Source organism: Labrus bergylta, chromosome 22 (assembly GCF_963930695.1).
Source record: "Labrus bergylta chromosome 22, fLabBer1.1, whole genome shotgun sequence".
In the NCBI taxonomy this organism is placed as follows: domain Eukaryota; kingdom Metazoa; phylum Chordata; class Actinopteri; order Labriformes; family Labridae; genus Labrus; species Labrus bergylta.
Genome location: NC_089216.1, coordinates 6,583,873 through 6,599,824, shown reverse-complemented (window position 1 = coordinate 6,599,824; position 15,952 = coordinate 6,583,873). Strand labels below are relative to the sequence as shown.

General features: G+C 39.0%; 1 protein-coding gene and 1 non-coding gene across 4 annotated transcripts in view; both read left to right on the top strand.

The window, feature by feature from the left end:
* Positions 1-1,514: 1,514 nt before the first annotated feature.
* The window catches only part of adissp (adipose secreted signaling protein), a 31,785-nt gene continuing 17,347 nt past the window's right edge, over positions 1,515-15,952 (top strand). Inside the window, exons 1-3 of one of the 3 annotated variants that reach the window (XM_020640375.3) lie at positions 1,515-1,818; positions 6,526-6,629; positions 14,892-15,031. In XM_020640375.3, coding sequence (XP_020496031.1) covers positions 6,611-6,629; positions 14,892-15,031 — 159 coding nt within the window. In that variant the 5' untranslated portion in view covers positions 1,515-1,818; positions 6,526-6,610. Of the gene's footprint in view, positions 1,824-6,525; positions 6,630-14,891; positions 15,032-15,952 lie in introns of all 3 variants that reach the window. The other 2 variants (XM_065950533.1, XM_020640374.3) reach the window with 2 other exon arrangements.
* Positions 9,527-9,598, top strand: trnad-guc (transfer RNA aspartic acid (anticodon GUC)). The gene has a single exon. It is a non-coding gene; the product is annotated as a tRNA-Asp (tRNA).

Sequence of the window (15,952 nt, the reverse complement as noted above, 5' to 3'; positions counted from 1 at the left end):
TTTGACAAACAGCAAAAACAAGAACAAAGCAAACTAAACCAAACACAGAAGAACAGAAACAACAGCAAGAACAAACAAATGTAAAATACAAAAAATAATGAAATACAATTCAACAGAAAAGAACCCAAAGTGCACGATACCCAACAGACATATATAACCCGACCATCACAAGAACCATCATAAGAACCATCACAAGAACCATCATAAGAACCATCACAAGAACCATCATAAGAACCATCACAAGAACCATCACAAGAACCGTCATAAGAACCATCATAAGAACCATCACAAGAACCATCACAAGAACCATCACAAGAACATCATAAGAACCATCATAAGAACCATCACAAGAACCATCACAAGAACCATCACAAGAACCATCACAAGAACATCATAAGAACCATCATAAGAACCATCATAAGAACCATCACAAGAACCATCACAAGAACCATCACAAGAACCATCATAAGAACCATCATAAGAACCATCATAAGAACCATCACAAGAACCATCACAAGAACCATCATAAGAACCATCATAAGAACCCAGGAAACACAAGAACCCAACAACACGAGCTGAGACCAAGAGGAGCAAAGATTTAAAAAGATGTAAGAAGCAAATAAAAGATAACAGCAATAAGAAGATAAGAGAAATAAAAAAATAAAAAAATAAAAAAATAAAAAAATAAAAAAATAAAAAAATAATAATAAAAAATAATAATAATAATAATAAATTAAAATAAATTAAATAAAAAGAAACAAGTGGTTAAAGGATAAAAAAACAACAACATACATTCATAGCATCTCCACCCACAAGGCCCGCTACCACAACAGCTTTTTCCCTGCTGCCGTGAGACTCGTAGCACAGGACATTAAGATGGGAAAGAAGTACTTCACCCAACACCTCACAGACTAAATGGACAGCTGACCACCTCACAGTGCAATACAAGTGTGCAACATTAACCTTAAAAACAAAAAAACTGTGCAATTATATAATGTGAAAAATATGTGTGCAATAACCTCAGGTGCAATAAGAGATGTAGAAAGTTAGAGACAAGAAAACATATTTATATTTTCATTTCATTGTACAGTGTTCCCCTTTGTTATTTTTTTTGTATTATATCTTTGCTTTAATACAGTGTATAACTTCTGTACAGTTTATTTTAAATCACTTAGCTGTTACTACAACTTATTTATTTTTACTTTTACTTTTTTTGTCTCTTTCTTCTCTTCTTTTCTTATAATGCTATTCTACTTTATTAATAATTTTAACTTTTTTTTTGTAGAAGCTGACTCAGGGAGAAACACACAAGAATTCCAATGTACCTGTACTGTCCTGTACCTGTGCAAATGGCAATAAACATCTATTCTATTCTATTATTCTGCAGCTGGCCAGGTCTGTCACGCCTCTCGCTCAAAGCACCACACGGTGGCGCTGTTTCATTACAATAAAGTACCGACGCATCAGGCGCGCAAGACGCCAAATGCTCCATTACGCCCGGCTTTTTGATCCACGACTCCCAGCGAAACACAGAGCAGAGAGAGGAGCGTCTCAGGTGTCTCTGGTGAACAGCAGAACAGGGTTTTAAAACAGGTTGTTAGCGCACAGGTACCCGCGAGAAATCACGTGATCAAATGCGGAAATTGTCCCGATAGAGAAAGTGCGGCGGAGAAAAAAAGACGGGCGTGTTGGTTTTGTGTTTTTGAGCTGCTTGTGGCTTTAGCTGGACTCCCTCAGTACCCAAAACAACTCTTCTTCTCCGGCGAGCAAACGACGGGCGAGGTTATCTGTGTACGAACCACACCTGTCGTGCACAAAGTAAGGTAAGGGTGACGGAAATAAAAGCAACAAAATGAACCTTTTCCAGTTAATGTTAGTGTGTGCAAGGCAACTTTTTATGATTACACTAGACTACGACTACCTGACATGTGCATTTGTGTTTATTGCTCCATGATACCTGTTAATAAAGCTATTTTGAAGTGGTGTTACTGTAGCGACTCTTAACGTGGTTGGTGTGGTGTCGTATCAGAGAAACTTTTACCGTGTTGTTGTGTTTCGTCATATTATAGCCTGGTAATGCGGGTTTGGCTGTGTTATTACCTTTAAAAAAAACAAGATAAAGCGCATTTAACAGCTAAAATAGTTTCAATAACATGCATTTGGACAGTTTAAATTGTTGTAAAGGCAAAGAAACCATAGTAATATGCAATAGTAGTCAACACTGATGATGGTGACAGTAGTATTTTATTTTTATTTTTTATTTATTTTTTTATTTTATTTTATTCTATTTTTTTTTTTTTTTTTTTTTTAATTTATTTATTTTTTTTTTTCCTGTAGCACTTTGAGATTTTTTTTGCAAAAATGTAAAGTGCGTTACAAATTAAATGTATTATTATTATTGTTATTATTATTATTATTATTATTAGTGGTGGGACCCTCACACTGCAGGTGAATTCCTCCTCCGCCACTTTTTATGTTACTGTAGGCAACAATATATATATATATATCTGAAAAAGTCTCATGCTCAATTTTTTTGCCTAATATTTGTACATATTTAGAGTTATATTAAGCCGTAGCCAATGGATAAACATGTAGTCTTACAGTGGTTGGCTCACAAGCAGAGTTTCAAACAGTGTAAACAGACCAACAATAGTTGACTTATTATGTGATGAATATACATGGTGGTATTGAGCAGGATTAAAGATGTTGAGGGTTATAGTCCAGTTTGTCCACAGCTTATTGATTGGTGAAATTTGGAACGAGTGTTGAAATGTTATATTCACTTTTTAGTGAACTGAACTGGGGCCGCCACTAATGACTATTTTGAGTCTCCAGGCACTTTGCTAATTATCGTCCTGATTGATTGATTTGTCTAAAGGTCAGCAAAAAAAACAAAAAAACATCACAGTTTCCAAGGGTGGACATGTATTAACCTCTTAACTCAAAGATATTCACTTTCCTAGAAAAAAATGAAGAAAATGTTCATATTTTTGCCTTAAAAAAGTCTTAAAACCATTTTTATTGATCATTTTTTTTGTATCTTGTAGATGCAATAAAGAACAGAGGCTAAGTGCTACACATGGTTTACAGCATAATGAGACAATATGAACTTTATAGCTCCGGTTTTGTTTCACGTTGTTCTCGCTGTGTGCGCACACAGAGATCAAATCACTTTCTTAAGATATCAAAAACATAAATTCAAAGCAGAGATGGGAGCCTGTTGCTGCCGTCTGTGGCATCTTCAATTTTAATTTGTCGGCTGCGGCTCAGAGCTGAGGGAGAGCTGTCAGTGACAAAGCTCGGGAGGGCGTCAGGATATGAATAAGGTGGGCGAGCGTTTATATTAAATTCAGTGCTTACTGCCTTCAGTCTTCAAGGTTAGTAGAAGAAACAAGTGTGTACACTGCAGCAGTGAAAATGTGTAAGAAAGTCATGCCCATAAGGTTATCGGATTTCTATCTTTTCCTACCCAATTTACTTTCAGTATTAAAACCCATCTGACTTGTTTTTGGGATAACTTGGAATCAAATCCTGCCGTTGTGTTTACACTTATAGTCTCAATGCATGATTATCATCGTCACTTGGGTCTCTGTTCTCTAGAGAAAAACTTGCGTCGGGGTCGGAGCAGCGAGGAAACGTTGGTATGGATCCAACCACATTATTCAGATAGTGTTAACACCTTCATATGACCAAAGCACAATGTGAGCCAGACTACTTTAAGATGTGTGTTGGGTAGATCACATCACATTCTCTTCATGCTGTTATTTTCACAGCTGAATCGACGACTCAGCTTCGGCTCTGACTTACTATCGGCAGGTTTCGTTCCTGAACCTTCCCTGTCCTGCTTCAACAGCTGGTTTATAGGTCAACCCTTACATTCACTGACATTCATGGACCTTGCTTGGTGCAGATGTTGCATATTACCACCTCGCCTGAATTGGCTTGACCTCCCTATATTCACCCCCTGAAACTTGACATGTTACATTGAGCTTTGCAACCAGTGACACCGCCCTTGCTTCTGACTGAAACTCTATAATACTGGAATCAAACAGATAAGTGTGCCAAGGAAATCCCACTCTTCAGTTGTTAACATTCATTATAATCTCCCAACTCTAAAAACTCATTCAGGAGTAGACAAGAAAAGCCGCATATTTTTTTTATCTCCTGCGGTTTGCTTGTCCATAGAAATGTCTCAAACTGAAAGGTTGGTTAATAATAGCTTAATCTTTCTGCTATGTTTTATCATCCAAATGAGTTTGGTCAAGCCGAGTGTTTGCTTGAATCCCGTCTAATTGTCTGTTTTGCCCTGTTGGATTCCTTTTTAATGATGTGAATGCGTTCCAAGTTCTCAGCTGTGTACGTTGGAGTGAGGTCTAATTATTTACGACTACAAGAAAGGTGATGTCTTCAAAAAATCAGACCAAATGTTGTGTTATTAACAGGAGTCCCGCACCACGTTGTTTCAATGTAAGTGTGAAGAAGATGTCAGAAGATATTAATATATATTTGATATGAATACCTACTTACTTATGTATGCCTTAGTGGTCACTGGATACAGCTACACATCTGTCGCTGTAGTCATTTATGGAAACATCTGTACATTGCAAAGATTTGAAAAGCTTCCATTTAATGAAAAATACTTCACTTTCTCTTCTCACACTACATCTCTCTCGGCTGTTTTTTTTTTTTAAAACCAGTTTTCAGTGGATTTCCAATCATAGCGACCCATTTCAGTGCCCAAAACAGCTCTTATATTTGGAACAGTCAAAAGTGGATCGCCCTCTGATTCAAAACTTTTCTCAGTGGACGATAAAAGACTCTGGCACTGATCTCTTGTTTTGTTTCCAGTCTTGAAATGTACAAAAAATACGTAATAGGTTACTGAAACACTCCCAAATTAAAATAACCGAATAAATTGGAGTAACACGCTGACTTTGCTCGGTTGGAATATTTGAAGAAGAATTTTCCAAAGACTGATTTTAAGACCAGCGATCTGTGCCATTGCATTGAAAACGCTGTGTTTTTATTTTATGTTATGGTGCTTTCACACTTGCACAAAACTTCTTTCTGAACTCTTCGGTGTGATCTGCATCTTTTAACGCAAAATGCAGGATTTTCCACTCCGACTCTACCCTGAAGTACCCCGAGTAAATTTTCCACGTGATGTTGGGGTGAGCTGATGTGAGTACACGGCAGGAAATATTCAGAAAAATGTAACATAAGCGAGGGGGGAGGGGGGGGGGCTTGAAAATTGTCATCATAGCATCAGATGTTTTTACGTCATGCCTTCCCTCCTATGATCAATCAGTCAATAAATCTAGACCTCGATGGAGGCATATTTGTATGTTCAATCTACTTTTTCTGGTGGTGTATTTTCAAGTCTTCTTTGGAATTCCAATGGTTAAAGCTTTCTCTGCTGCCTGATGGGTTAAAGATGCCCTCCAGCTGATTTCCACAATGCACCAGTGGGCTTTTGTAATAAACATGGCATCAGTTCAGTTGCTGCCCAGACTCTTGCGCAAACTGCGTCACGATTAAGCAAATATTAGTGTCTGTTAGTTTGACCACTTGTGCCATTTCTACTGGCTCAGAAATTTGGATTTCACCAAACTACTGTTCCCATTTTGATCACAGGAGGATGCAACGAGGTCAAAGTTCCAGCTCTGGAGAAACTTGTCACACTGAACACTGACATGGGTTGAATCTTTTAACAGCACTTGTGCCTCAAAACAGTGTGTGATTGAAACTGCAGCCATTAGTCCCGTTTTGCTATTGGTTCATTCTTTTTAGTCATTTTTCATACGAGTGTGTTAGACGTGCAGATAACAGCTTCATAAAAACTCTATGCTTCGGACTGTTTGCTGGACAAAAAGAAGCAATTTAAAGACTTTGGCTTTGGGGAATTGTTGCAAGAATTTTAATTAAAACATTCATCACCTGCAATATGGCTGAAAACTTAATTTCTAAACCCTTCCAAACATCTGATATTAAAACTATCTGTTATTATAAACTTTAGTCGGGCCACTTAACGGTTGTCGTATCTTCAAAACAACAGTATGGACTGACATTTTCATCTTGCCATATCAATGCACTCTCGATTGTACATTTTCTTTTTTACGATTTGAAGCACCTCTCAGATGTGTTATTAATGTTTTCTGTCTGTGTGAAGCTAACGAACAGAAGCCTCAGCCCCCAGCTAATCCTCTTACACCGTTCTGTTGTTTTCCTTTAATTGAACTCTCTGTCGGGTGTCGATAGTTCCCCTCGCTGGACTATTGCCACACAGCTGTTCTGTCAGCTGATACACCCGCAAACCTGAGGTCTGACGTTCAGAAAGAAAAACACCTCAGGAAGCTAACAATGATGATTGTTATTTTTCTCTTTCCTCTACTTCCTCTTTATCTCTCAGTGTTCTACTCTTGATTTAATCACCGCCTACAGTCTCTGCCTCTCTCTCTCTGCTCTCTTTATATTTTGCTGAACCCGTCTCTCACACTGTATCCTCCATCCTGGCGTGTTTTGCAGGGTTGTTCTGAGGTCAGATTGCTGACATGACGAGGCTGTGACAGTGTGTGTCCAAGTGAGTCTGTGCTGGACCAATCCCTGGGACATGGCCGCTGCAAAGAAGAGTGAGTTTTTCTTTTTCTTTTAAATGCATGATGCAGGGTTGTCACCATACCAGCATTTTAAACTTTTATACAATAATAGAAGAATTCAAACAATGTGGATACCTGTTCTGAAAGCAGGGCAAAAAAAAAACTGTAGTACGAGTCAAAGACAAAAAGTATTTGGTTACTATTTGTTTTTTATTAATCAAAAATTGCAAGCAAAATCTTGCACACTGTCTTAATAGCATTAATTCTTTGGCAATATTTCAGTACTGTAACGTTGCCCGTGTATTTGTGCAATTTGGACTGTGCTCTCTCTCTTTCTCCTGCAGCAGTTTTGGGTAAAAATATGACTGGAGGTCTGTAGCTGTTTTTTTCTTCTTTTTTTTTTAAGCTTTTGTACTTTTCAATACTATTGATCCTTCAAATAATAACAAGTGTTATGAAAAAAAGTAACACACATTTTGAACTGTGATGTTCACCTACTTTAAACGTGCAAAGAATTTGTCCAGTGTTGTCGATTGTAGCGGGTTTGACAAGGTTTTATTTTTTTTGGGTGCCAGTCAGAGTCAAGTCTGACAAACAAAAACTAAATGCAAACAAAAAAATAGCCAACCTGCACAAAATGGGAGCAAAGCAAGAGCAAGATCTTGTATTAATTTAACGTTGAAACTATTTCAAATTTAAGATACCACTATGAGCACTTACAGATACAGTCAGACATCACTCACACGCCGTCTCAGGATCTGCTCTTGTGCTTTTGTTTTGATGAAGTAATCAAGTGTCTGGCAACAAGCTGAAATATTTACTGCTTACATTTATTAGTGGCCAAGCAACGAAAGTAAACAAAAAGACATAAGTCCAGTTTGACAGAAAAAGAAAAACAGCCAACTTCTCCTTTATAACTGGTTATGAAACAGACTTCAGTTCACAGTGTTGCCTCTTTTTGACCTTTAGGAAATAGGAAATGAGACCATCAGTGAAAGAGATTGATTTTTGCGATATTATCATTTTTCCGCTGCTACACGGTAGATGAGACGATTTATGGCACGTTAAAGAAACAACCTTTTTACATTTTCATCTTTAAATATTTACAGCGGATGAGATAGTTGACTGGTAAAAGAAGGCATTCGGGGATTTTGGGTACACAAAAAAGTCAGCAGAAAAATCAGCAAAAATAGATAAAGATGTACCACTTTGTCCACAGGGGGCGCCAAACCGAAAGTTCCTCACATAAGCTTGAATCCAGATATTCTTCAGCATCTTCTCCATTTAATTGTTCCATTTCTGACTTTTTGAGGTTAAAGGTTTATCGTAATCAGAGATAATCCAGTTGTATTTCTAGTTTGGTAGCCATGATTTCCAAGAATGATAATACAACGCAATAAGTCACATATAGCTCAAAATGGACTTAGGAGCGCAGAGGATGGATTACATCCTGTACCTAGAATAAGAAACCTTGTACTCAACCAGGAAGCTGTATCCTATAATCTGCTGTAGGTGAATTAAACTTCCTTAATCCTTTCTGTGCAGTTCTCTTAGAAGAGCTCAACGGTTAAAAAATACCTGGTTAAAGAAATGAAGATGACAGATTGTTCGATATATATTTTATTGATGTTGTCACCAGGGAATCACCCCGAGGGCTCTCCAGGAAGGTAAATCAATTGAATGTAAATTCATATTGATTTGTCCTTTGGGTTGGGTTTCTTGGGAAATGGCGCGTTGGTCCTTTAGCCGAGTAGTTTCACAACAGATTTCTGTGAAGGCAAGCACATTTATTACCTGAAAAGCAGGAAGGCTTTAATAAAAACATTGAAAGAGAACAAGACCTGGTGGATGATCGGGTCTTTGTCAACACAGTGAATATGCTTGGTATGCTCCCCGGTTGAGAATAGATGCCAAGCACCAATCTGCCTGTTCTTTGTTGTTTGATAAGGTCACTGAATGAAGGGCCGTACAGAGGGAGAGCATATCGACTTCCTGTTGACGACATAAAAAAAAAAAAAAAAGTGTTTTTCACTTGTTTCAGATGGACTGAAATGTCACAGGAAGAGTGTTTGTTTCCTCTTTAACTGGGAGAGGTAGGAATGCATTGCTAGTCAAACCATGTTATTCACAACACTTTGGTGTGTTGTGTTCAGTCTTGTTTACTTTTAATAGTTTTACAATAGATATCAATCAAGGCTTGTGTAAATCAGTGTACTTCTTGTGATGAAAGATACAACAGAAAACTCAAAGTACTTGGTCTTTTTTGATTCTCTGATTTTTTTTTTTAAATTTTCAAAATCCAAAACAAAAAACGCCAACCAGAATTTACATCCATTATCCATTATTACCCCTTAGATTAGATCTTGAGTAACCACAATAGTTGTTCATTCATCAGTAGATGTAGGGCAGCACAATGCTTTCATAAAATATTAGAACATTTGCTTCAATTATGCTTAAAGGAGCAATATGTACGATTTCTACTGAGTTAAATCATAAACTGACCTTACTATATCATCAGACCTCCCCTAATGTGTCTGTCTGGTTTCTATGGAGACCGAGGTAAGAAGAAAGACAGCTGACCCCCCTCCCTGTTTCTCTCTGCTTCCTCTATGACCCCTCCTCCCCAAATGTTTGTGAAATAATTGAATGGTGCAATCCTGGATGTTCTTTACTAAAATCAGAAATGGCTTCACAACGCAGCAGCCTGTATGTCCTCCTTCTAAGTTTTGACTCCTGCATTTGTTTGGACCAGAGAAGTAGGCGGTTTCAAGGCACCCCCACACACAGCTGTTTTGCACGCCCCTCTGGCAGACCCACCGGTGGTCTTCATACTCACAAAGACCGATGCAGAAGCTTGAGTGTGTGCGACGTGGCTTTTACAGCGCCGTAGTAAATACTTCACATTCCTCACAGGCTTCCCTCTCATCTCTTCCTCGTTAGTATAGTGGACAGTATCTCCGCCTGTCACGCGGAAGACCGGGGTTCGATTCCCCGACGGGGAGTTAACTTTTTTCCCATGCGGCAACAAAATCATCGTCCTGACTTGTAATCAGCTGTTTTTTTTAAGGTCCAATGTGTCGGATATCTACTGAATTAAATGACACAACAACCTCACTATATCATCAGACAATAAGGAAACATGCTGTGTTGAAGTGCTGGCTTCTCTCACACCAATGCAGCTTTCTCATTTGTTTGCTTTCGTACTCGTACATACATTTTGTGTTGTTATCTCTTTGACATTAAACACAACCATTTTCTTCAGCTGGATCTCAAACAATGCATTGAGGTGGGCGTGTTTACTTCCTGCGTGAGCAAAAAGCCGCAAACAAACTGGCTGCTGGCGCTATTGTTGCTGCGTGTTAGTCTTTAAGAAGAATATCCAAAGGGAATCATTGTTATTGACATAAACTTCATCATGATCACCTGTTTAGATGGTTTTTTATCACACAGTCCTAAGTCCATAGACTCAGCGCTGTCTCCTTAAGCTGTAAAACTTAAGTGAATATAGCTGACCATGCTGTACCGGTGTTGTCTTTAAGAAGCGATGCATTAGAAGAAAGGTCGACAGAGATGGATGTGTGCAATCTTAACTGCGAGGATTGCAAGCTGTGTCCTAAAACATAAATTCACTTTTGCTCAACAAAATGGTCGAGTCCCCGGTGTGTGTTTAATAATAATGTGCTGGAGATGCTTGCAACCTTTAATGGAAGGACAGATGAGTCACGACATTTGGGAAAAAAAATGTCTTTTCACAGTGAAATATCAGCCGGTTTACACATCTGATCATTTGCAGACTATGGTGTCGTAGTTTCATTGTGAAAAGATGGAGTAACTGCAATTATTGAAACCAAATGTGGGGCTTCTCTTTGCTTCCAAATGAGCTGTTGTTCCTGGAGAAACATGTAATAGTTGTTATTGTCTGGAGTACGCTGACAGGTTGGTGAAACAGAGAGCTCAGAGAAGAGCATATTTAGCATTCAAGCAGATGCACGGACAGACAGATTAGAGGAGGGACAGAGGTAGAGATTAATCTGAAATAAGCCAGTTCAGTGGGGCATGCATGTGCGTGCACACGTGCATAGTGATTTTTTTTTTCTTCCCTGTGCGTGTACGTGCTTGTGTGTTGTTTATGGATGTGCTACTACTGTGTGTGTGCGTGCGTGCGTGCGTGCGTGCGTGCGTGCGTGCGTGCGTGCGTGCGTGCGTGCGTGCGTGCGTGCGTGCGTGCGTGCGTGCGTGCGTGCGTGCGTGCGTGTGTGTGTCCCTGCCATGGCTTTGTCTGAGATTATCCGACCCAGCGTAAAGGCCGCAGTACTGCGATAATGAGCCTGAGACAGAAGCTCGGCTCAGAGCTTCACCGGTGCTTGGATGCTGTTTGTTTAAGGCGAGGTACATCAAACACAAAGAGAAAGAAAGAAGTCAGAGCTGAAAGAATAAAAAGATTTAAAAAAAACAAAAACAAAAAGGAAGTGAAACCAAATGCGCTTTTCGTGCGCAAACAAGAAAGACACCAGCTGCTCGTCAAATCAATAATCAAAGTGACGACAATGGAGAAGACACCCACATTGTGTCAACACAATGAGGTGGACTGTGTGCGCCACATCTATAAACTCTAAAGGGTTAACGCCCACTTTAACTCTTAACGCCTGATACACTGACAGCCTGTTATATTAAGCTTAGCGTGTGCATGTAATTACGGTCATGGAGCCCTATACTATGAACTCCTACGCTTCATGATTTAAAGCCTCTTATATAGCAGCCTTAAATAACAGGTTCATGTGATGTGATGATGATGACCTTACAGCTTAAGTCTGATCTCTAGATACAGTCAGGGGTTCTTTCTTTCTATACCGGAGTTTAATGTATTCAGATCATTTAATGAAAGGCTGCGGTGAATAGTCTGTTCTAATTGTTTCTGTAGTGTGACACCTTGAAGCTACCTTTTTGTCTCCTACATAATTACCTTTGGTGCTACCTAACTGTGGCTGGAATGATCCGACTTAAAGCTGTGTGAAAGATTTCCAAGCTTTCAGGATAAAAACTCGTTTTATCGTGAAGACAATAACCAATCAGACCAATATATCGTTTTTTTGCGCGGCACTCCCTGCTGTTAAAACATTATACACTGTAAAACAAAAGAAAATACTGTCAGCATTATCTTTAATGCATATCACTTTATCAAAGTGGAAAATCCAGTTATATATCATACTTTTATTGAATTTATTCCCCAAGTACAGTCTGATAAGAAAACTCATTTTAGATTTGAACCTAACAGGATCATTGTTGTGTTTTATCTGCACTAAGGATCGACTGTGCTGTCTGCGATCACAGGAAACAATCTTTTCTTTTGGTTTGGTGACTTCCTGCTATTCTTGCTAATATTGAAGTATTGCATCCCTTGTATAAAGATCTTTAGATTTAAAACAACATTTTAATATAAGCCAATTCTCATCTCCACCTTCCTTTTCAACCCGGTGATCATGCACTTATGGAACATAAAGTAACTCCTGAACTCATTAAAGTGACTCAGACTGCTGATAGCAAGCTTTTCTAATGTCTGATAAAAGTCTTTATGAAAGTTTAATGGTACCGGCCCCCATGTGGCTCGGTAATGGCATATTCCTCAAGTAATGCCAGGAAATAAAAACTCAGCACATACAATCAATTAAAAGCATCGGAGCTGTAGGACACTGTAGAACTGGCTCTCAAACACCTTGACATTTCTGGAACAGTTCTGCATCCCTTCACATATCTCAGTCAAAATGTCAACGTTTCATGAGCTGTTGTTTATGAAAAAGACATTCATCGTGTTGCTATTGGTTTAATTCTCATGAAAGATGATAAATTATTACCAGGCTCTGCTCTGCTATCTTCATAATTAATACAGATGGCACCAGTTTCACAAATGTCGGCTCACCGTTGCCTGGCAGAATACTTCCAACTTATCCTCTTTAGAGAAAAAACAAGTATTTGACTTTAGGAAATCTATCCAAAAATAAAGAGGAGGAAATGCCTTTGCCAATACATTTCAAATTAAAAAGCAGAGACATACTCAAACTAAAAAAGTTAGTTTTGGAGAAAAAAAGAGACATGAAGTTATGAAATGTCTATGACTGCCATGTTGGCAAAGATACTTGACTCAAGTTTGAAGTGGCATCAACATCTTAGAAATCGAGGTTTTAAAACTACGACTGACTGAATGGACAACGATCAAAGTAAAAAGTAACCATCTCAATGCTTTTGAGTTAACTAAATAGCTGTTAAATCATTACTTAATCATCTCTTATCACCATCTTTTCTTAAATCCTTCAAAGTTGCAAATCCAAAGAAAAAAGAATAAGTGTCCCTGGTTCAGCTCGATTAGTAGAGAGGGTAATCCATGTACAGATCACACAGTCCTAGTTGCAGTGATCCCAGGATCACAAAACCCCCCGCCCTTCAAGTGTTAAGAAGTGTGATTTTATTTTGAAAGGTGATTAAGCACCTACAAAAACAGAGCTACACGCCGGTCCATACTTCGTTGTCTCACAGAACTTGGCAAACTGTCATATTGGCCGACCAAACAAAGCTCCAGCTCGGTGTCAAGCTTCTGAATAAACCAAGAATAATTGGAGAGATGGTGACAGGACACATGGTGCCCAAGAAGTGTGTGTGTTTTCTATTACCATATTCAACATCACCCTGTCTGTTCTCGAAGGCTGATTTTCACACAAACACATATTCTAACAGCTACCTCGAGGGAAGTTTCTGTGGGAAATGGATTCCCAATTTGAGTGATGATTGACTTCCTGTTGCTCTTTTATTAATAGATTTATAAACCGAACATTTAAAAGGTTGTTGATATAGCAGAGAAAGACAGCTCATCCTTTGTATTGTTTATTTATCGCTTGTTGTTTGAGTTTTTCTTCCCATTTTACGCCCCTCTGAGGTTCTTGGGAAAGTGATATATAAACAAACCCACGGCCCCTTTAGCAGAGATTCATTCATCACACAGACTTCTTGTTTATTTTTTGCTGGAGTAGGCTTTAAGTGGAGAAAAGGGTTTCCATTCCCTCAAGCTTGGATTGAATGTCTCTGCAGGAGAGCGATACACAATCTCTGAGTCGAAGGACGACCTACAGGGAAATAATATGTGTAGCTTGTAAGGCTAAAGCTCTTTGATTTTGGCTCTGAGATTCTGTGGAGACTGAACACAGGACTCTGTAATGTCATTTGTTGCAAAGGGGAGTTTAATGGAACATTTGATTTGCCAGCGGTCTAACACGATAAAGAAACGATTTAAAGGCCATCCCTGTTTGTTGGACTCTGCGCTTTAAAAAAATCATCAGAGGTGCAAGGAGCCTGTTTTCAATGCCTTTGGTCATGGTTTGAAAAGATTTTACAGGCATTTGGAAAGTGGAAATGATTAAGTAGTCTCTCAATGAAGATGGACCACACCAGTGGTTCTCAACTGGTCCAGCCTCAGGACCCACCACCGAGCTGGTCGACCCCCAGTTGAGAGACAATAGACTACACCAACTGGTACGGTTGGTTGTAGAAAGAAAATCAAGATCTGGATTTACCCAACTGTTCTCAACCAAACCTGACCGCTCGGTGGAAACGAGGCTAAATAAATTCACACATGCTGCTTTTTTTTCCCCAGGGAAAAGAAGTTTGTGTCTAACTCTCTTTTTTTGAAATCCGTCATTTGGATTTTCAGTTTTTATCCGTTGACTGGAGAATAAGCGCCACCAACTGTTTAACTCCAATATGTCACCAAACAGCAATGGATGGAAACATCTATATTTTGCATTTTCTATCTTTTGTTCATATTTTTTCAACGACTTCTATTGACTCTTTGTCTGTTCGAGTTTATTTTAACACCATAACAGCAGCTGAAGTTGTAACATTTGGACCATTTTCACTCTTTATCAGGGATTTCTTTGCACTAAGCCAACATTTAATATTTTTCATTCTTGTCTTTTCTTACAATTTTTGAGTTTTTTCCTCGACTTCGAGTGTTCTGTTTCATCAACTTGTGTTTGCTTTTTTCCTTTATTATACCTTTATGGGTTTTGTTGCACCGTATGTGTGTTAAAACATAGTCCTGGCTGTTTTCCCAGGCCTTAACATCTCCCTGAGAATCACAGCTAACACGGCTAGCTTTGAGTGAGTGCATTTGTAAATCATTCCTCTGACACTGCAATGGGTCCCTGTTGAACACAAATATTTTCTCCTGTTAAAGTGATCCAGTGAGTGTGTTTGTGTAGTCACACCTTCAGTGACTCTCCCCTCTTTTCGTTCTCTCTCTTTCAGGTGGTGTGAAGACGGGAGGCGTGCGCTTCTCAGAGGAACCCCCCGCTGCTGGAGCCCCCTCGCATGTTCACTTTGAGGAGAAGCTGCATGACTCCGTTGTGATGGTGACACCGGAGGATGACGGCAACTTCATGGTCAAGGTGAGTTTAGCCTTACAACACACACATTTAGAAGCAGCTTATTCCTTTTGTCTGAGTGTTATTCCCTCAGATTGTTCTTCCACTTTTATCAGCGGTGGGTATCCCTTCTGTTTAAAATTCAGGTCTTGCGAGTCTATTTCTGATTCCCACAAAGGACACGACCTTGCTCCCCTCTCTCTCCTCCTATCATCAGTGTTATCCTCCATCACAGCGCAGTCACATCTTGCAATCGGCCCCCCATTTAATGCAAAGCGCATGGGAGGACATAAGGTTTCTGACTGACAGGCAGAGGCTGAGATAATTCATTTTATACCCTTTTTGTTTCTATTCCTGTCACTGAGTAATACGATTTGTCCAACCAAGAAAGATGGAGAAGTCAGATGTTCATCCGACTGTACACCACTGCTTTAGACTGAAGGCAATCCTTAACATACACAAATGGATTGTAAATGTTAAAAAAATAATCATAAATCAAAATCAATTTCCATTAATGTATAACTAGTCCAGCTCCCATCCTCCTGAATAAAAAGAAAGACAGCATGATAGTTTCTCAGGAGTGAAGCCAAAACATTTTGAGCTCCCGCCATTGCTGACTGTCTGCAGTATAGGTCATAAGCTCCGCCCCCTCCACGTAAACAGATGGGACATTGCTCACACAACAAAATAAAAAAAACACATCAAATACTTTTTTCCAAAGATGGTTTATGTCATTATAGTTCATTCCTATCATGCTAAATTATGTCTAAGTTTTCACTTCTACTAAATAATTGTTGTTTTTCTGAGTTATTTGATGCTATAAAAAGAGGTATAAAGTTCTGATCATGCTCTGGATTAGCAGAGTTCTGCTGTGTACTGTACCAACCTGCTGTTAAAGTGATCATTTTAATTGTGTGATTTGGTAAGTGGAAGGGGCGGGACGTT